Consider the following 21,834-nt stretch of genomic DNA (forward strand, 5'->3'; position numbering starts at 1 on the left):
GAAGAGGGGCTGAAAAAAACCACACAAAATATTTCTGTCCAGTGGGATAAAATATTCATGGATAAAAAGAATAAGGGGTTTTGCTTAAGGAAGAATTCAAGTTTTCAAATCTCGTATCTGAGGGTTTTCCACTCGGTAGCCTGAATTTTGCTATTGGCTACTGAGTCAAGCAGGTTCTAAATTCAGATCCAGGGAATGTTGTGATCTCTGAGAAAGTGAGAGCAAACTTCAAGACTGAAGATGTTAAAATGCTATTGCCCACTACAATTGATTTTTGTGTGTGTGTGTGTGGTATACAATTAGCTTAAAGTATTAATGGAAAAAGTAGGTAGTTGCATCTAACGATTTTTTTGGAGTAATCTGAACCATCTGCCTCTATATATTAAGGAGTTCTTTCTTTAATCCAGATTATGGCTGACAAACTGGTTTTGGCATTCACGTTTCACTAGCACTGTGCCCTTGAAGAGCTGATGTGGCTGTAGAAACTCTCTCGCTTGCAACTGTTGTGTTTGAAAACATTTTTTGTTTGGCTTTCTTGTAGTTGTTTTCTTATAGCTCCTTTCTTTTTTCTTTTTTTTTTTTTTTTTTTTTTTTTGAGAAGATGGCCTTTCTAATGAAAAGTATGTTGAGCAACCAGGTAAAGAATTTGGGACTTGGAGGAGGAGGGGAAGAAAGCAAAGAAGAAAGCACTCCTTCTGATCCAGCAGCAGCTGCAGGAATGACCAGAGAGGAGTATGAGGAATATCAAAAGCAAATGGTTGAGGAGAAGTGAGTACCTGTTCCCTTATTATGAGTATGGGGCTGATTCTTGGTAACTTTGTGCAAATAAAAATAGCCCAAGAAGAAGGGAAACATGCTGCTCTTCACTATTTTTTTTAAAAAGCAGATGAATCTTTGCTAGAAAGACTTTCCAAAATAAAAGTTCCCCAACTGGAAATGGTAAAATATTACATTCTCTCTTCCTGCCCCCCCTCCCCATCTTGCAACTCTCTCCTATGCTTTCCTGCTGTCTCCATAGCTTGATATGCTGGACTCATTCCTAGGTGATGTTACTTTGTCTAGAAAAATTTTCCAAGATGTTTGTAGTGCAGGATTTAATTCTATAATGAGTATGATTTGTTCTAGAACTCCACGTGGAGTGCACTTTCAATAGGTAATATTGCATTGTCCACATTTACTATGGCAGACCTGAAAAAGTACCGAGTGCTCATTTATCTTGAGCAAAGGTTTAAGATGTTTTTGGGGTTTTTTTTTAATCTACAAAATAAAGCAGAACTTTAAAATCAATTAAGTCTCAATTTTGTCTGTAAAGACAATCTTTACCACTTGCTGTGTTTATAAAAACAAGTAAAATGGAAGATTTGGCGTGTGTAGGAGTTCAAACCATGCATAATTATAAATAAAACGATTGACTTTTAAATCTCAAATGCATCTGTTCCTCTAATGGTCAATTACATAATGGTTGTGTAAATCCTTCTTGTAAGATGATTATAGGTGCCAGGCTAATGACTGATGGAATTTGAAGTATCCAGGTCTGTATTTAGCATCAGACATTTCAATCACGAAGACCTGAAGAGGTCTCATTTGGTCTGGCAAAAAAGCACAGAATGTTTTGCTCCGCCTGTTGTCAAGTGATATCTAAAAGAGAAATGACCACCTGCGGGCAGGAAGATGCTTTATGGAGACTGAGAAGAAATACAGGATTCCTGGCATAGGGAAATGCCTGGGAAAAGAATTACTTCTATACTGTTTTCAAGCGGGGCATGTGTCCTTTCCCTGCTGAACTGTACTGAGGAAGCAGGGCAGGAGTACCCCTACAGGACAGTTAGAAAGTCTGAGAGAAAAGATCACCTCTGGATGAGATGCGGGGCTGTGTCAGAAATCTCTGACATGGGCAGAGCATGGTCCTGTTTCAGGGCTCCATGGATTTTGCCCAGTGTTCAGCTGTGCAGGAGTGGGGACCAGAAAAGTAAATATGCCTTGCTGAACTTGTGCTCAGGCAGTTTGGAACCCGTGAACAACCAGGCTTTGGTCACTTCTCAGATTTTCGGTTTGTTTGTGGGGAGGAGAGAAATCCAAACACTCATTTTAGAAGCAAAGGAAAAGTAATATTTCATTTTGGAAGTATCTTTCACGTGCCAAAATACCTATACTGAAAAAAGATCAATTTTGCAATCGAACTTCCATGAAAATTCTACAGGGGAAAAAATAAATTAAAGGGAGAGGGGGGGTGAAAGATGAGTGTCATCAAATGTTACCAAAAATCTTTGAGGAGACACATTTTGCAGATAAATGCATATGTAATCTAAAAAAAAAAAAAAAAAAAAAAAAAAAAAAGGTGCAGACCAGTTCTTAAATCTAATGAAAACATTTTATAAAATCACAGATGAAGTCAGTGCTCTTCCATACAGGGAAGCTTCAGAATTCATTGCTCTTATGAAACAACTAATGCACGAAGAAAGAACAGGAATATTCACAGGTGACAAGCACAGCAAGTGCGTCCTCCTGGCATCACTTTATTGGTATTGCTCCTTTTTTGCCTTTGGACAAGTTACTTATCTTGGGGAATAACTCCCATGTGTAGCTTTTCGCAGCCAAGCAAAAGATTGTTTTTATTAGCATCTTGAAGAAATATTTTTTTCTGATTTCCAGGATGGAAAGAGATGCAGCATTTGCACAGAAAAAAGCAGAGCGAGCTGTTCTGAGGGTTCACCTGAGAGAAAAGTACAGACTGCCCAAGGTAAGCCTGTAGCTCATGAGCTCATCTAGCCCAGAGGCCAAATTTCAACCGATTTTAAACTGCCCATTCCTTTTCCTTTAGTGATCTTGGCACTGTCAAATATTTCCAGAAAAAAACCAAAATATTGAAAGCAAAAGCTTCAAGCAACTTATTTAAAAAAATTATTGTGTTATTTTGTAGGCTTCTGCATGGGCAGCAGAGAGGTAATACAGGACAGAGCTCTCTTTCCAGGGGTTTGGATCACACATTTGCTCTGACCTGTCACTCCTGGAAAGATGTTGGTGTATTTCATTTATACCCCTCAAGGATATGTGGTTCGTAGCAATTTGAGAGTTTGTTTGTATTACTGACCTGCCAGCTATGAGTCATTACCACTCCTTTTCTGACCAGTACTTTCCCATGTTTTTTGATTAATTAAAATGGAGGAAGGTAAAGAATCTATCTCCTGTAAATTTAGCTGCTAAAACACGTCGTGCTTAATCCAAACAAGTCACATTTAGGGACTCATCATCAACAGAAAGAGATCAGCACCTGTGGCCTCATCTAGCCAAACTCTGAAATAAGCATTCAGGGTGGAGCTGGGTCACCTCCCAGTGGCTGTGTCTCTTCCAGAGGGAAGCCAGGCAGCACCTGAACTCAGGTAAGATGCATTCCACCCCTAAGAGCCTGGTTCCTCTGGTGCACTAGCTGGACAACATACCCTGAGGGTGAGTTTAATTACAGAAAGATTAATTATGCAAAAAAAAAAAATTAAGTCCAAGATTTTAAGTGATTTATTGGATTGGAGGCCTAAGTCTCTAAACACCAGCATTTTAATTAGCAGCTGAGGAGTAAAATATCATTAGGCTTTACTTTCCTTTTGGAGGCATAGGCTGAGACAGCTCCTGAACAGCATTCACCCAGCATCTTGCCAGAGCTTCCAGCCCCAAGAGGGGCTGCTTTGGAAAGCTACAGGATACTTGAATGTCCAGGTCTCAACTAAACATCAGTGGAGCTGGGTGTCTCTGGTTTTCAAATTCTCCCACTCGTAGTGCTTTTTACAGCTGGAGGTGGTGTCCAGGTCACCAGTCCCCCTTGGCTGAGCACCTCGTAGACACACAAGTGTGCAGTGGTGATCTGACCCATCTCCAGTAGGATCTTGTGCTCTCTGAGGCCATATTTCAATAATAACAATAAAAGATTTGTCTCCAAGGTAGGAGAGTAGCTCTAAGCCAGAAAACAATATTGCAGGATATGTTTTCCTGCATTTGTTTCTCTCTATATAGCATTTCTTGGTTTTCATCAGCCCTTATGAAAATATGTTATAGCAGGACGAGACTGAAACTACTACATGCATGCTAATGTGTCCCTGGAAAAAAAATCAGTGCTGTAATACAACATTCTGGCAAAAAATGCTCTCAGGCTTGTGATAATGCATGAAATATTTTGAAAACTGAAAGTAATTTCAGGTAGCCTAGTATAGTCTAGAAACACTGAATATTACCAATATCAATCACTAGCAAGCATTTTAAGTAAAAACATGAAATTCAGGACTAAGCAGGGCCCCCCTTTGCCACGTAAAGTCTAAAGCTCCATGCTATCTGGGCCAGATTTATAAGAGAAAGTAGACCCTTAATGAACCTAATCCTATTAACAGAGTTGTCAACTTCGGTTTGTCATCAGAAAGATGTTTTTAGCCATGAGACATTTGATCTATGGACAACTTTTTCATCTTTGGCATATTCAGTGCATCACATTAATACAAAACATTTTAAAATACTATATAAATACAGACATTAATATTTTAATAATAATATTTTTTTCAAAAACTCACCAAACTCTCTTATCCACTTGCCGCCTTTTTCCTGAACTGGGAGTCAGTAATCAATTAATTTCTGCAAGGTCTAAACACAGGGGCATGATTTGATGGTGAGCTGTGGAAAATGGAGTCCCGATGCAGGCGTCAGAAGGGAGCAGTCCCCACTGCTCTGCACTGCTCGCCAGCTCTGCGCTCCAAGCTGTGATCTCTGGATTCTCTGAGGGTGTGTTTCCAGGGAGGAAGGCTGGTGGTACTAACATTTGACTCCTGGTACCTACTTGTGAGGTACTTGCAGCCCTTCAGTGGCAAAAGGACAGTGCTGCTGCTGTGTTGCTAATTTAAGTCCCGCCTGCAGGTCAAGGCAAGGTGAACTCTGATTTTGTATTTTCCTGGTGCATTATAGGTGATGAATCACAGGATAAGGTCTGGAGTCAGCTACCTAAGGATCTCTGCACATTAGCATAGGTAAATATTAAGACAGTGTAAGTTAGTCATAAGGAAAGCAGTACATCACACAGGGATGCTGGAAAAGAGTTTGGTTCCCTTGTGGATTAGTCTGTGAGCTTTGATCTTTTTTGTTTACAAGTAGACTTCATACAAGCAGCGTTGAACAAGCATTTGGTCTTCTTTGCTCCTTAAGCTGCACAGAAGACTTTACCATCATCGTTCAGAGGACTGAAAGTGCCATTTAACAAGCAGTACCAAACTTTGATTGCTCTTCTCCCCTTGTGGAGGGCGTTGTCTTCCTTTAAGGGAGCTTGACAAAACTTCTTCACGAAAGAAGCTCTCTCCCTGAGGGACAGTGCTTTTCCTGTGGGCACGGACTGTGTCTCTCCCTGGGGGACAGTGCTTTTCCTGTGGACATGGACTGTGTCTCTCCCTGGGGGACAGTGCTTTTCCTGTGGGCACGGACTGTGTCTCTCCCTGAGGGACAGTGCTTTTCCTGTGGGCACGGACTGTGTCTCTCCCTGGGGGACAGTGCTTTTCCTGTGGGCACGGACTGTGTCTCTCCCTGGGGGACAGTGCTTTTCCTGTGGACACGGACTGTGTCTCTCCCTGAGGGACAGTGCTTTTCCTGTGGGCACGGACTGTGTCTCTCCCTGGGGGACGGTGCTTTTCCTGTGGGCACGGACTGTGTCTCTCCCTGGGGGACATTGCTTTTCCTGTGGGCACGGACTGTGTCTCTCCCTGGGGGACAGTGCTTTTCCTGTGGGCACGGACTGTGTCTCTCCCTGGGGGACGGTGCTTTTCCTGTGGACACGGACTGTGTCTCTCCCTGAGGGACAGTGCTTTTCCTGTGGACACGGACTGTGTCTCTCCCTGGGGGACGGTGCTTTTCCTGTGGACACGGACTGTGTCTCTCCCTGAGGGACAGTGCTTTTCCTGTGGACATGGACTGTGTCTCTCCCTGAGGGACAGTGCTTTTCCTGTGGGCACGGACTGTGTCTCTCCCTGGGGGACAGTGCTTTTCCTGTGGGCACGGACTGTGTCTCTCCCTGGGGGACAGTGCTTTTCCTGTGGACACGGACTGTGTCTCTCCCTGAGGGACAGTGCTTTTCCTGTGGGCACGGACTGTGTCTCTCCCTGGGGGACGGTGCTTTTCCTGTGGGCACGGACTGTGTCTCTCCCTGGGGGACATTGCTTTTCCTGTGGGCACGGACTGTGTCTCTCCCTGGGGGACAGTGCTTTTCCTGTGGGCACGGACTGTGTCTCTCCCTGGGGGACGGTGCTTTTCCTGTGGACACGGACTGTGTCTCTCCCTGAGGGACAGTGCTTTTCCTGTGGACACGGACTGTGTCTCTCCCTGGGGGACGGTGCTTTTCCTGTGGACACGGACTGTGTCTCTCCCTGAGGGACAGTGCTTTTCCTGTGGACATGGACTGTGTCTCTCCCTGAGGGACAGTGCTTTTCCTGTGGGCACGGACTGTGTCTCTCCCTGAGGGACAGTGCTTTTCCTGTGGACACGGACTGTGTCTCTCCCTGAGGGACAGTGCTTTTCCTGTGGGCACGGACTGTGTCTCTCCCTGGGGGACAGTGCTTTTCCTGTGGGCACGGACTGTGTCTCTCCCTGAGGGACAGTGCTTTTCCTGTGGGCACGGACTGTGTCTCTCCCTGGGGGACAGTGCTTTTCCTGTGGGCACGGACTGTGTCTCTCCCTGGGGGACAGTGCTTTTCCTGTGGGCACGGACTGTGTCTCTCCCTGAGGGACAGTGCTTTTCCTGTGGGCACGGACTGTGTCTCTCCCTGGGGGACAGTGCTTTTCCTGCCCAGCGGCCATGGAGCTGTCTAATGTTAAACTGTGTCCTTTACCTGTGGGAGCCAGAGAAGGAATTCCCCCTGTGATATCAGATGGTGACCATCTCCTGCTTGCACTATCTTAATCCTTCTCCCTCCCTCATTTATCTTTTTTCTCATTTCTGTACACACTTCATGCTACAAAATAAAGTTGGTATGCTTGAACTGGACCCATGCACCTTGATTTGGGCAGAGGACTTTACTGTCAATTTGTAACAGAGCACATATTTAGACAGTTTTCTGCTCATACCCGTGTATCGTTGTATATGTAAAGAACTCTATTGCATCTATAGCAAAATAGATCTGGGACTCACTACATCAGAGGCATAATAATCAGGGTCAAAAAATATTGCCATGCACTCAGACTCTATCGCCTATGCTGTTGAATTGTCAGAATAATGTCTGACCCAGTTTTGGCCTGGGCACTCTCCCAAGCAATCCCCACAGCCAGTCTGGGAGTTAGGACAGGCATTCCCAATCGGCAGTAGATGGGACCACCCTGTTTGGTAGGGCACAGAGTTCAAGAGCATCCCAGTGGGTTTTTCCAGGCCAGCTGGCCTTGGGGCAAGAGACCAGTTACAGGCATATTTAATTTAATAAAATAGATGTTGCTTCTGTGTTCACTTTTCCATTTCAAATCAAAGTGAACAAGAATCAAATGCTCAAATTCTAGAAGGAACTGAAGAGGCCATACGTGCCTCATGTGCTTCTTTGCTTCTTGTTAAGCAACCACACCCTGTTGAAGCTCATTTTAGGTCTATTAAAGCTGAATGTCAAGTGGGTAGAGGCAGGTAGCTTGGGCAGAATTGTAGTGTTTTAGACTATATCTCAATATAATCTTTTTTGGCCAGAGAACCCTTTGAAGCCCCAAACTGTTGCACTTCACATCCCAGACTTCCATAGGATAGTGGGCTTTGGTGCAAAAACATGCCAGACAATTGTTCGCATTGCCAAAGATGTGAATCACTACAGTAGCATGCAGTGATGATGCCTTAAATTAGAAATAATTTTAAAGGAAAAAGCATGTGTGATTGTCTGATTAGGGGCACTTTTTCAGTAATTAACATTTTTTTATTATCCTCTACTACTACTGACTGAAGAGGATTTTGAAAGGGCTAACTCCTCTGATAGCCATCAGTTGCTGAATAAAAGCTTAAAATAATTTTTCCTACACAATCAGTAAACAAATACCTCTGCTGTTCAGGAGATTGTTTCTAGCTCCCACAGATCTGACTCCAGCAACCCTTACTAAAAAGGTGAAGAGATGTCTTCACCCATTTTTTCAACATAGCAGTAACAATCCTGCTAGAACTCCCTACAGTTTCACAGGAGATATGGGGGGAAATCAGATGAAAGGGAAGTACAGTCATTGCAAACATAAAGTGTGGAAATATGGAACCCAAATAGTGGTTATGCAGCTGACCACCCCCAGCCTGCCTGTCCTTGCTAAGGCCTGCAACAACACAGACATTTCTCATATATGTTCTTGCATTCATTTGTCCTTCCATTCATGCAAAACCCATACCCCTCACTCTAAAAAACACCTCCTGCTGACAGCATTGCTGCTTATTCATATCAGGCCTTTGCTGCTGTCACGGTTAATTTTGGAGATGTAATGATGCATTAATGCTTATCTTTGATGTGTGAACTGTGTCGAAATATCCTGTTCTTCTGAGCTCTGGATCCATCAGAATCCACCAGAAAATGTGAACAAAATCACCATTGTTTGAAAAATTGACATAATCCCACTGATGGTGTATTTCAGTGGGCAGGCAGGACACAAGTATGTGTAATGCTTACTGCATCTCAGCCCTTTTAATCGCTTAACCAGTTTCTTCTCCTGTCTCCTTTTACTTTCTCAGACTCACAACCAACCTCCCTCCTCACTTTTGTTGTCCAAGTCCTCCCATTACCCCACTTAGCAGCACTGCAACACTGATTATGTGCCAGGCAGCCCCTGCTCTTCATCACAACTCAGAGAGGCCAAGCAAAGACCTAGATAGAGTTTAAACATGGTTTGGGAAGATGAGGGACCCTTTTTCCAGTGATTCATTAATCTTTCTTCCAGAAGGCTTCAGTTTAGTGCTGATACCTAAAAATCCCACCCACCCACCCCGCCGCACCTAACAATGGAATAAGGAAATGGAGCCACAGCTCTTCTAGAGCTCTTGTTTCATTGACCAGAAGCTGACAGGCACAGCACAACAGCTGACAGGCTCGATAGTGTCCTGCAGCACGGTTTTGGGGGCTACAAATAACTTGGAATGGAATTCCTGCCCCATCAGCATGGCAAAGATTTCTAAAATGGCAAGTGACACTGAGGGCTTCAGTTTTGACAGTGCTGAAGCCCTTCAAAGAAATATAATTGACATGGCCTGAAAAATCTTAGAACTTTCATGGAGGTTGATTGAGACCCTGAATTTATAAGTTGCACACAAGAAAATTGACTGAAAAATCTGTGCATGTTTCGGTTCTCCCTAAAAACCTAAAAAAAATCAAAACGAGGCTCACTGGTAGATCCTGGAGAGAGGAGAAATACTCTCATCTGCTGGTTTTGTCTCCTGCTTTAGAGTGAATTGGATGAGAATCAAATACAGATGGCTGGAGATGATGTGGGATTGCCAGAAGACCTTCAGAAGATGGTGGCAGAAGATCAGGAGGAGGAAGAAGACAAGGACTCTATCCTGGGCCAGCTGCAGAACATCCAGAATATGGACATGGATGCCATCAAAGAAAAGGCACAGGCTACCTTCACTGAGATGAAACAGGCAGCTGAGCAGAAATGTTCCATGATGTAGAAGAGCCACCACTGCCCAAAGGCTGTAACTTCAGTCTTGTGTTGCTGGGGATGCAGAGGGAGAGCAGGCAGAGGGAATCACTTAGCTCTATAGCATTCAGTGTAAATATAGAAAAGTGATGAAAGAGAGACTTAAAACCCTGAGGGGAGAGTAAAATTTTACCTGCTGGGACTGCCTAGAAGGAAGTTAGCATTGATCCTCAGTTTTGAACATAACTTTTTCCCCCATGGAAAAAAATGGCTTTATAAAAGTTAATATTGGGAAAAAAAATGTGCCTTTTTCCATTTTTTCCACATGAATGAAATGCTATTAAATGTGTATGTTTGAACAAAATTGTACTTCTGATACATCACATAGAGGTAACCGCTCATTTAATCCTGCTTTCAGAAATAAACACATATTTCTTATAAGAACATGTCTGTTTCAAGCATCTTGAGGCAAACACAGTGTTCAGATACTGACATCTGCTGCAAAACCTTGATTTTTAAAATCGTCTCTGTATTAAGTGTAGCAAAAGGCAAAAAGCATGTAATTCAACAGCTTGGGTCAAAACTGTCGTCATATGCACTGAGTGGGGACTTGTAGGAAAGTAAGGCTTGGTGGCTCTCAGTGAGCCCTGCTCTGGAGCAATGCAGGATTCTCCAGTCTGCTTTCATTTCCCAGCCTCTCAAAGACACTTCAAACACCAAGGGAAAGCAATGACTCCCTGCTAGTCTGTTCTGTGTGCCAAATTCTGGGGCTGGGGGTACCAGCACAAGGCTAAAACCAGCTCCCTTCGCTGATTCTGAGAGTTGTCTCCATCAAAGGCTAAACATGGAAGGTATGCCAGGGTGGGGCACCTAAACCTGAGGAAAGGCACAGCTATCACTATTGTTATATCTGCCTGTGTCGATGGGACATGCAGGCTGCTACTCCCAAGGAATTCTATAAAATGAATGGCTTTGTAAGTTCTCTTAGGAGCTAGCCTGGAAATTAAATTTGGAAATGAATATATTAGCACCTTCCTACAGGTTTATAAGTCTCTTTCTCTCTCTCTCTCTTTCTCTCTCTCTCTCTTTCTGTCCCCAACCAATCAAGTAAAAATAATAATTTTAAATTAACAAATGCACTAAGTATGATTTATCTTCTTTCTCTTTTCCTTCTTTCCTTTCTTGCTTCCCTCCTTTTCTCTTTTTTTTTCTCTCCCCTCCCCTAGCTTGAAAACCTGTTATCTATTTTCTTCCCCACTGTAGCATTAAGAAAATACTCCTTTTTTCTTACTCATTTCGTTCTCACCTAGGAAACAAAGAATTTACAAGTTCTGACTTTCCTTGCTCTTTCCAGAGGATGTCCTAGTGCATTAAATGGCTCTCATCCAACACGTAATTTCTTTAGTGCACAAAACTTATCTTCAGCAGGTCCCTCAAGCATCAGAGCTATTTTGCCTAAAACCACCAAGACTTCTGATCCGATTTCTTCCTCTTGGGATTCTGCTCTCACATGGCACCACAAAATCTAATTATCTATGTGGAAAGACAAGTGAGCTCTTTTAGGAGGTCTTTACATAAAGTAAATAAAATAGTCACCAGCTCAGTTCAACCAGCCTGAGGTTTGTGAAGCTCAGTGCATTTCCCTCTGCATTGGTATAAATCTGGTTGGTGTCTCCACACTGTTGTGTTGCTTTACAGACTGAATTGTCCTATCTATGAAACACCAAAATAAACAAGCCTAAGGGTTTTGACCTTTGAATTAAAATGTGCTTGGAACTTCCCAAAAATCTTACTGAAAGCATCTGGTGCTTTAAAGGATCTAATTAAATTTGTCAGCAGATATAGGATCAGCGTTTTCACACTTTAAAGGGTCAGAGAAGAAAGTACAGTCAGAATCACCAAACAAACGATTAATGAGACTCCAAAAAAAGTGTCAGGGCTGGCAGAGACAAGCAGGACTGGGAGGTAGCTTGGGACTGGCACAGGATGGGAGCCCAGCCCCACTGAAGTGCTGCTGGTAGAGGAGTGAACTGCCTTAGGCACCACTGTAAGACCAGAGCTCCCACATTTAGTCTGGAGTGGCAGAGCCAGGGCAGGGGGAGGCAAATCTGCGTTGTGCTCAGCAGGAGCCTGATCTTCAGCTCGCTGGAGGTGGCTGCCTGCTCCTGGCAGCACCGGCAGGGCTCATCCCTCCAGCACCGGCACCGGCTGTTCCCATCTTCAGCCGCTAGCCACAGGCCTGGGGAGGCACGTGAGTAGGAGGTGGGAAGGCCACCCCAGGTCCATGCAGCTCTCCAGGTGCTTAGCCCTGGGGACAGGCCACAGGGCAGCCACTGCATGTGCTGGTATGCGAGTCTGGGAATGTGTGTGTCCATATCTGTGCACAAATGCACATGCAGGCGCGTGCATGCGGCTATGCACGTGTGAGAACGGACAGGGACATGTCTGTGTGTCCATGTGTCTTTGTCAGGAGCAGATTAAAGGGTTAGGTCACATGGCAGCTACTGCTGCACCGACCCTACCTGGGATTTGGGTTCTTAGAGTTAATAGGATCGCTGGAGCTCAAGACTGTCATCCCATCAAGATAAATGTCTCTAGTGCCCACTCTTAAGCAATCTGAATTCAATTAGGCTAATTGGAAAACAAGTAAAGAAGGATTGCATTAATATAGCCTTATAGCATGAACCTCCCCTCCCTCCCTATGAGCATGGCAAGTCCAAATGCCAGCGCTCTTGCACCCAGTCCATGGTGCTCCCACCAGAAAGGGCTGCCTGCTTCCCACAGCCTATTCCACACTCACAACCTGGACAGACAGCAGGACAACAAGATCTCTGTGCAACTCCTTGGTGCCAGACAGGATGCTGGGAGGTGGAGAAAACACAGCTGATTCTCCTGGACAGATCAAGAAAAGTCTCAGCAGAAAAACAACGAAAGTGTGAGCAATACAAGTGACAGGAGGAGACAGCAGCTTCCTCATGCATTATGCTTTCAAGAAGGTTCTGAAACTGCACCCTTAGGAATTTTTGGGAAGGAAAAATTCCTTTTTTGGGGTTGTTTTTAACAATCTCCTGGATGATACAGAGCATGCAAACCGCAGGAGGATACAGGTTTGCTCTAGGTGAATATTTCCTCCTTTTCTTTGCTTCCCTCTTGTTGATTTGCAGTCCGACTGTGAAAGTCCCGTTTGTCTTTCAGGGAGGTCCCCCCTGCTGCACATCTTTGGTCTGGAGAGTGATGTCTCTCCTGCAGTGTGACTTCAGCTTCAAATCTATGCCCTGCAAGGCAGTAATTATTTCACCTGGATATAAATAAAAGGCAGGAGAAAAGGAAGGAGGAACCTGTGGCATTTTATGATGCTGATTTCATTGTGTGAAACCACATCCCATGTATATGTCTCAACATTGACTACAGGATGAAAACTATTTCCCTTTAGTCTTCACTATACATGTACAGGAAGGAGGTACAGCATACAGCTGCACTTTACAGATGGGCCATCTTGAGAACTTCTGTTACTTTCTGAGCATAACTTCAGCAGAAATTTTAATAATGCATTGCAAAAGAAAAATAAAAAAGGTATGGAATGCGGGTATACCTTGGAAAGGCAAGTAACAAACCCTACCTCGAGAGAGAACGAATACTCTCAAACTTGATTCTGGTTGCCCCCACAAGTTTCCAAAGGTCAGTGGTCTTTGCAAAGCTGGGATGTACCACAGGATCAGTTTCTGACGCTTCATACTAATACGATACAAATCCCAGAGGGCTGCAAGCGATTCAACTGACAGCCAGGACATCAGACCCAAAGGAAAAAGTTCAGTTACCATTCTTTGCCTATACAAACCCTCTGTGCAATCAGAGGAACCACTAGACTTCTTCCCTCCCTGGAGCACTGTAATGCCTCATGCATGTCACACAGTCCGTGCCTGAAGCATGGCAAGAGAGAAAAGACAGATCTAGAGCTGGAAGAGTCAGAGTTCTCTCTGCTCTGCTACAAGGTTATGAGGTTTTTTTTTCAGGTACTTTTTCAAATTGGGATCAAAGGAGTGGCTTCCTCTTTCAATAATTCCACTCGCCTGCAAGAAGGATGTTGCAGTGAAAAATGTAGCTCCACATGGAAAACACAAGTGGAATATTCTAATGCTGAGGAAAGAGGAGCCTTCTCTGTCAGGGAGGAAGGTCTCTTGTGTCCTGTGTGGGACTCAAGCACCGTACTCCAGGGCTAGAAGACTTTTTTTCTGCCTTCACATTGTGATCAACAGCAAAAAAATCGAGTATTGACTCTGTAACTGACCACTTTGACAGGTACCCCAAAAGCAGCATCTGTGCCAGGATCTAATGCCCTTTATGGCACTGACTAAAGGGTTTTTGCTCCTTCATCTCACATTCCTATCTTTCTCAACTACAACAAGCAAAACGGATTCCTAATTTTGCCCAGGACTTCTGGAGGGACAGGTGTGTTTTGTGCTGGTTTTGAGTGCTGTAAACCCCCAGCTTCAAATTAGAAGAAATTAGGGACATTGCACAGTTCATTCATCTTCACTAATAGAGTTCCTGGGAAACACACATGTAGATTAAAGGAACACAATGGCCCCTGGCTGATTGCTTTGAGTACCCTCCAATGTCCCTACAATGGTATTGACTGGCTTTTTATAGTGTCCACAAAAGCCACACTAACCTTTTCTTGTCTCTTCTGTTGGCCTCTTCCCTCTGTGCAAACGGATGTCTGAGTTCTTTTGGCCTCAAACCAACCCCCAAGCAGTCAGTGAAGGCAAACCTCCCCTGAAGCTAGGAAAAGCTGGGCACTCCTAAAAGAAATCTACTTTGGGACACAAGAACATAAACCTGCAAAAGGTGTGGACACTGGCAGAAGCAAGCACTGCCAATCTTTGAAGTGATTCCTCTGAAAAAAATCTGTTATGGAGCCTGTTGGGGCAGAAGGGGAATAAAAAGATGCAGATTTATTGAGAGAGGTCATACTTATTAGACTAGCTAATATATCTGGAAGAACAAGGAGTAGCAGTGGTGTTTTTCTTTCACATACACTCTCCTCAGGCTTCAAATGTAAGCATCTTCAAAGCTAAGTGTAGACTGAAAACCACTCTGGATGTTACTGGGTTTGTCACATAAACAAGCTGGAACAAAAGGTAGCTGGTGCCTCAGAGGAACTGGGAAATGCTAGTACGAAAATGACAGAAAGACAAAAGCAGGGAAAAGATCGATGCAGGAGACGTGATGCTGTTACCGGTTGGTCCTGTGGTAGTTCCACGTCTTCCACCAAGCCAAGTACAAAGAGAAATGTGTGGGATTTGGCTCCCTGCCTCACCTCCAAAAACATTCTCTGCATCCCCCATGAAGCTATGCCCTGTCTGCTACCCCGCCAGACCCACTCGCACCGTGGAGCACAGGGTCACCGAATCAGCCCTTCTCACAGGCTCTGTGAGAAGCGGCATACTTGAAAATACTCTGTGGCATAATTGAAAACTTCTTCGCAAATATTGCTTAGAGCTTCCTCGGGTTTGTGAAGTCTGAAATGCTGAGCCCACCTCCTGCGTCTATCCTGCCCAGAAGCACCTGGTCTGTGAAATGCCTTTGGAGGCAGCCGGGCGCAGGGCGAGTGTCCCGCAGCGCACCAGCGCAGCGGCGTTAACCCCGGTGCCCCTGAGTCGGGCCGGGGCCGCGGATCGTCCCGCAGGGCAGCTTCCGAGCGGCCGCCGTGAAACCGACGCACCTACAAACCGTCCGGGCGGGATCTGGGCTGAGGCCGTCGGACAAGAGAAATGCGGCGAGGCTCTGAGAGCCGCCGAACAGCGCGGGGCCGTGCCAGGGACCCGCTGTCCTCCGGCCCGGCACCTCCGGGCTCCCGCCCCTTCCCGTCCCGTTCGCTGAGTCCCCTTTACCGCGCCCCCGGCAGCGGCTGCCGCGGCTCTCGCCGTCCCGGCTCTGTCCCCCCGTGCCCGGCGCGCTTCTCGCCGCCCGTCCCTCCGCGGTTTCAGACAGCGCTGCCCCTGCCCCGGGTCTCCGACGGCGGCGCTCGGCCCGGGCCGGCCCCCGGCTGCAGCGGAGGCCGCCCCGCTCCGCCTCGGGGGCCCCGGATGGCATCGCCCGGCGCCGCTTGGGACCGGGGCCGGGGCCGGAGCCGGCGGGGAGGGGCGGGGCGGCCGGCGGGGGCCGAGGGATGCCCTGCCTCCCCCTCCATGCCGAAGAGATGCGGGGGCCTCGCCTTCCCTCTCGCCTACCGCCCCCTGGCACTCCTCCCCCGCCCCAAGGAGGCCAGCCCGCCCGGCGACACCGTGCCAGACTTGCCCGCGCCGCCCTGAGGCCGGGTAAGACCGCAGCGGCGCGGCGGAGCCCCGGGCCGGCCGCCTCATGCACCCGCCCGGCGCCCTGCCCGCCATGGCCGAGGGCGTCTTCTCGCTGGCCGCCCCGGCGGCGCGGAGCCCCGGGGGAAACCCGTCGAGGCTTCACAGCATCGAGGCTATCCTGGGGTTCACCAAAGAAGACGGGCTGCTGGGCGCCTTCCCGCCCGACGGCAGCGCCAAGGAGGCGGACCGGCGGGGGCCCCGGCATTGCCTGCCCAAGATGCCCGGAGAGCAGCCGCCGGCCGAGCCCCAGGGCCGCGCTGAGCGCTTCCAAGGTGAGCGCTGTGGATGAACGCCGGGTGCCGGGGGGCGGACGGGTGGGCGCCGCTCCCCAACGCCCCCTGGCAAGCCCCGCGGGGAGATCCCGCCGGTGACCCCCCTGTCTTCCCCTCGCAGAGCCGTACGGTCCCGGCAGCGCCAGCCCCGAGTTGCCCGCTGGCAGCAGCGGCGAGGGGAAGCCGTCGGAAGAGGAACAGCCCAAGAAGAAACACCGGCGAAACCGCACCACCTTCACCACGTACCAGCTTCACGAGTTGGAGCGTGCCTTTGAGAAATCCCACTACCCCGACGTGTACAGCCGCGAGGAGCTGGCCATGAAGGTCAATCTGCCCGAAGTCCGCGTCCAGGTAACGCTCGGCCCGGCCCCCCGCGACGGCCCGGCCCCGACGGCCCCCGGCGCCGGGAAGCCACACACGGCCCGGCCCGACGCGCCTCGGCGCAGCCCCGTGGTCCCGGCGAGCGGAGCAGCCCCGGTGCGGTGCGCGGGCCCGTGACCGCAGCACGGCTCCGGCCACACTCGGGGCCCCGCTGGAGCGCTGCACACGGCTGCCGCACAGCCGTGCGCCGGCCCGGCCGGCGGGACAGCGCGGGGCTCGGGCAGACCTGCGTCCGGCAGCCGCGTCGTCGGTGCTGCTGCCCTTTGAGCGGCGTGTCCGAGCCCGGGGCAGCTGAATCTGCTGCGTGCCAGGGCAGTGGCGGGTGGATGGGCGGGCCAGCTCTACTGCGGGTCTGCTTTCCACCGAGCCGGGGCTGGGGGTCGTGAAGGAACGCCCGAGCCCCCCAGATTCCCTTTTGCCCCAGGTCAGCAAGGCGTGTTTCCCTCACTCTGTTTTGCATGCACCTCTGCAGCCAGAGGCGAACCTCTTTCCACTGCCTGGGGCCTGGCTGATACAGCTCTGCTTGCAGGTTTGGTTTCAGAACAGAAGGGCTAAGTGGAGGCGGCAGGAGAAACTGGAGGTGACCTCCATGAAGCTGCAGGACTCGCCCATCCTCTCATTCAACCGCCCACCGCAGGCAGCACCCATGGGTGCTCTGAGCAGCAGCCTGCCCCTGGAGACGTGGCTCAGCCCGCCGGTGCCCAGCAGCACGGCCCTGCAGACCCTGCCTGGCTTCGTGGCCTCGCCGCAGAGCCTGCCTGGCAGCTACACGCCACCGCCCTTCCTGAACTCTCCGGCAGTGACCCACGCACTGCAGCCCCTGGGGGCCATGGGGCCACCGCCGCCTTATCAGTGTGGGGCCACCTTTGTGGACAAGTTCCCTTTGGATGAGGCAGACCCACGCAACACCAGCATTGCTGCCCTGCGGCTGAAGGCCAAGGAGCACATCCAGTCCATTGGCAAGCCCTGGCAGACAATCTGAACTCCCTCTCAGCACCTGGGAGAAAGCCATGGGGAAGGCACATCCCAGAACGCCTGAGGGACACCCTTACCCTGCTTTGGCTGCCACGGATGGATGGCCAGGCACAGGAGGGCTGTCCCTTACACCCGCCTTTCCCCTACGCCTTGACTTGCTTTTGTATTTTGTGGTACTTTTAATTCCCTTTTCCACAACTCCTGAAGAGTTAGGGGCCTGATCATAGCTTAGGAAAAACAATCTCTTTTGCTCTCCCTCCTTGGCTGGATGCTTTAGTTGCAATAAAAGCTACCGTAGGGCAAAGAGCTATGTAAGGTGGCTGGGAGCTCAGGACTGCTGTACCTGGGGAGGGTGTTCTACTTTTACACCATTAAATGGCACCATCTGCATGGAGGCTGTGTATCATGTTTCTGAACCCAAATGGGCACCTTGGGCTGGACCCTCTCCTCCATGTGATGTACAGAGGGGTGGGAGATGCCTGGCTGTGTGGTCTTCTCTGTTGTCCATCAGCAGAACCCTGCCCAAGCTGGCTGTGGCACTGGGGCCTGCATCTCCATGATGGAGAGTGTGCCTAGATGGGAGTGGGCACAGCGGGGCTGGAACCCTTGCAGTCCTTGGGCCAGGCACACGACTCCCACAGTTGCCCTTGTGGAGCAGTGCCAGGCTCAGGCAGGCTCTGCAGGCCAGAGTCAGTGACAGTCCCTGCCTCTGCAAAGAAGGGGAATGGCAGGAACCCCCAGGGCTCCTGCCCCCTGCAGCCCAGCTGCCCACAGGGAGAGACAGACAGTCTCTGGATGGACACTGACACCTGGCTGGGGCCTGGCAGGCTCATCCTGCCCACTCTGGCTGCCCAGGATAGCCCCTGGAGGTTGGCACAGAGCTGGGCCATGCCCGCTCCCCTGCCCACCCAGTGCCCATCACCAGGCTGCCTAAACTAAAACTGCGGCATCTTTATTTTTCATTATCTCCGTTACTGCCTGTAATGGGGCTGAGAAGCTATAATGAAACACCCCTTCTCCTCTGCTGGGCATGGGGTGCTCTACACACTCGGGAGTTTGTGGCAATTAATGTTTCTCATTAGGGAAGAGAGAAGGATGCACAAGTGCCCTCATTGTGTCCTGGGGATGATTCAATGCAGACTGGGAGACCTCTCCTTTCACCATTTCCCACTCGTTGTGGCCAGACAAAGGCTGGCGTCTAATTATATTTTCACAATCTGTGCGTATCTTTTAAGAGTCCAGTCAGAAACAAGTATGTCAGCCCTGTTCAGCTTCACTTCAGAGAGCTTTTTAACCTCAGACAGCAGTTTCTAAACATCCCTTCATAGCTTTCTCCACAGCAGCCCCCATCTATTGTATGGAGAGCTTCTTTTACAGATAATAGGAATCCCTCTTGTTTTCAAACGCCTTTTCCTCTGTCCCCAGCCTCCCTGCAGATCCAACCTGCCTCGCGGGACCAGAGCACACACTGTTCAGGACCCCCAGCTTCCCTCTCCTGAGCTGTGCTGGTCCAGGGCATGCAGGGAAGCCAAGTGGTCCCCCCTGAATTTGAGGGCAATGAAGCCCTGCTGGGGGAGACTGTCCTGCTGGGCTCCGGACTTGACAGTTCTACTGTATGTGCATTTTTGGCAGTGCTCACCCTTCCCAGCACACATCTCTTTCCTTCCTCGGCAGAAAGAGGAAGTGCTGCCAGGAAAAGAACTGCCATCGCTGTCAGGACCAGGGAGGTATTTTGCTAACTTCTAGTAAGGACACTTGAAGGAGAAGAAAAATCATATTGCTCCAGTTTTTAGGTCTTATTCTAGTGGTCCTTTCACAGGCAAGCTTTGCTTGCATCACCAGTTGCAAGAAGGCATGTCATTTTTTGGTGACTGCAAGAGAAGGATTTCTCTTGGTGTGCTTGAGAAGCCAGGTTTGTGTCAGCAAGAGACACACACTAATGAGTGACTGCACAGAGTCTCCACACTCCTCCTTCTCAGGGTAGGAACAATCTCACGTGTCATTACTGGACTGTAGTCCAGCTGTGGCTCTGAAGCTGAAAACCCTCGTGCAGGCAAGCACATTAAATTGCTGCCCTAAAGTTCTCACCTGTGCTTATTGCTCATGGTTAATAAGCAACTCCCCAAGATTTCAATAGTGCTTTCCCATATTTTGGCATTATTACCCTCCCTTTCTCTTACCTACAGTTCTTCTGCATCCTGTAAAGCCATTGGCAAGAAGCCCTCTAATTCCTGATCAGCTGTCACCAGTGCTGATGCTTGGTTACTTGAGATAGTCAAAGGGTGGCAGTAGATAAAACCACAACAACAGGGCAGCAGAAGTAGCAGCAGGAGATACCTGCTCACTTTTAATAAGGTCCTGATCCAGCACCTGCAAACAAATAAAGATTATGGCAAGATATGGTGGTTGTTCTTTTATTGGCATATTAAACAAGTGTTTGTTATACCTTCTACAGGTGAACCCTGTAAATGGATCGACTTTGTACAGTCATGTCCTTCAAGGAAAGCTGCTAGTTTATTGCTAAAAATGAATATTTTACCAGCTACACAGAAGTGGGCAAATAAAGAGACAGAGGGATATGCAAACGTGTCTTTCTTCTAGCCTGTCTAGTTTTCTGTGTTCCTACACTTTCTTTCAAATTGTCCCATTCCATTTTAAAAGCTCATTTGTTCATTTTGTTGTAAATATCTTCTTCTCCTTAATTGGGTGCTGAGTCTAATAATCCTGCCTCGGCTTGTTAACTGTACAATACCAGTCAGAGTTAATGACCCATTAGAGATTAATTCCTTAAACAGCATCTAATTGCTCACTGTAAAACCCTTTCTTAAAACTGGATTAAATCATCTAGATCCTTAACCACTTCTTTACTCTAACTTTGCTAAGGCTATTAGCATGGCCTTCTGAGTGGTCTGTTTCTTCTTTTGCTTAAACTGTATTAGCAACATAGTATTTTTAGTGTCCATACTTGACTTCTTTTCAACACCTGAAGTTACAAGAAAGAATAATACAGAAAAAGACTGCCAGAGAATGAGTAACTATGAGGAAAATGCAATGATGGAATTTGTTCATTCAGAGTGTATTCTGATCTCCCTTCCTTCTCTCTATGCCTGATCAAAATCGTCTCAAAATTCAAGAAAACTAGCAGATACCTGAGCTCTTTAATTTTGTCTTGAGGTTCAGCTCGTTGGCTTCCCGGTGGAGCAGGACTGTCTCTGTGTAAAAGAGGGACCCTCAGTCCCCGCTGGATGGTTCGGAAGCTGTCATTCCCTCCAGAGCAGCAGTGTGTGCTACTGCCATGGCAGCCCCTGTGACATGAAAACACGCGTTGCTCAGCCACAGTTTGAATTTCTGTTACTAGCTGCTGGGGTTGAAGGCAATACTGTTCCCTTCCTGTGCGCAGAAAGCTGAACGATCTTGTTTCCATCTGCCCTGGCTACATCTACAGCCATATCAATTATGGACATTCAGTTTCTTACTATTGCAACATCTCAAGTAACTGCTCAAAGCTCCTCGTTACATCTTTCCTCATCTCTAAGGATGTACTATGAACAGGCGTTAATTCAAGGGGGTTCCCTTCAGCTACAGTGTTTCAGCTTCTCTCTTCTATGCAGTCAGCCTTTGTCGCTGCTATAAGCCTTAGGATTTCCTTCAGTAGTTTGTCAGCCACAGAGTACCCACAAAATAATGGAAAAAAAACCAAAACCAAACCAAACCAAAACAAAGCAAAAAACCCCAATCAAACAATGAAACAAAAAACCCCCAAACAAACAAAAAAACCCCAAAACCCCAAAACCAACAAATACCCCCCCACAAACAACAACAGCAACAAAAAAAAAAAAAAAAAAAAAAAATCAAAACAACAACAACAAAAAGTGAACCCAAAATCTCTTTGGACCAGGACACTGATACTACCAGTGTCTCTAGCAGAATTAATACCATGTCTCCTCTCTGAGCATCTCTGTGCTCTGCCAAGACAGTATGTTAAAACTGGCTGACATTTGGCAGTCATTCCTGCGTCATATGACACTTCTGCCCCTTAAAGGTCGGGATTGCGGAGCCGGGCAGTGTGGTGCGACTGAGACACGGCAAACAGCCGCAGCCACGGGGCTCACCGGGCACCGGAGCGCACCGGGACACCCTGCACGGCGGGGACTCAGCCCGTCCCGGGCTCCCGCGGCGCTCCCCTCACGGCGGGGCTCAGCCGGTCCCGGGCTCCCCTCACGGCCGGGGCTCAGCCGGTCCCGGGC

General features: G+C 48.2%; 2 protein-coding genes and 1 long non-coding RNA gene across 4 annotated transcripts; 2 read left to right on the forward strand and 1 right to left on the reverse strand.

The window, feature by feature from the left end:
* The first annotated feature begins 567 nt into the window (after positions 1 to 567).
* LOC135289165 (complexin-4) lies at positions 568 to 10,020 on the forward strand. The gene is made up of 3 exons (XM_064402590.1): positions 568 to 768; positions 2,653 to 2,740; positions 9,404 to 10,020. The coding sequence occupies exons 1-3, from the start codon at positions 602 to 604 to the stop codon at positions 9,629 to 9,631; spliced, it is 483 nt and encodes a 160-aa protein (XP_064258660.1). The 5' UTR covers positions 568 to 601; the 3' UTR covers positions 9,632 to 10,020.
* LOC135289169 (uncharacterized) lies at positions 6,676 to 21,651 on the reverse strand. Of its 2 annotated transcripts, none has more exons than XR_010351963.1 (3): positions 20,737 to 21,651; positions 19,768 to 19,957; positions 6,676 to 6,848 (listed from the first exon to the last, which is right to left on the reverse strand). It is a non-coding gene; the product is annotated as an uncharacterized LOC135289169 (long non-coding RNA). The 2 variants fall into 2 exon arrangements; XR_010351964.1 differs by lacking the exon at positions 6,676 to 6,848 and adding an exon at positions 10,922 to 11,133.
* On the forward strand, positions 15,964 to 17,958 carry LOC135289106 (retinal homeobox protein Rx2). The gene is made up of 3 exons (XM_064402449.1): positions 15,964 to 16,231; positions 16,353 to 16,582; positions 17,142 to 17,958. The coding sequence occupies exons 1-3, from the start codon at positions 15,964 to 15,966 to the stop codon at positions 17,592 to 17,594; spliced, it is 951 nt and encodes a 316-aa protein (XP_064258519.1). The 3' UTR covers positions 17,595 to 17,958.
* Positions 21,652 to 21,834: the final 183 nt, after the last annotated feature.

The sequence above is a fragment of the Passer domesticus genome, chromosome W (genome assembly GCF_036417665.1).
Source record: "Passer domesticus isolate bPasDom1 chromosome W, bPasDom1.hap1, whole genome shotgun sequence".
NCBI classification, from domain to species: domain Eukaryota; kingdom Metazoa; phylum Chordata; class Aves; order Passeriformes; family Passeridae; genus Passer; species Passer domesticus.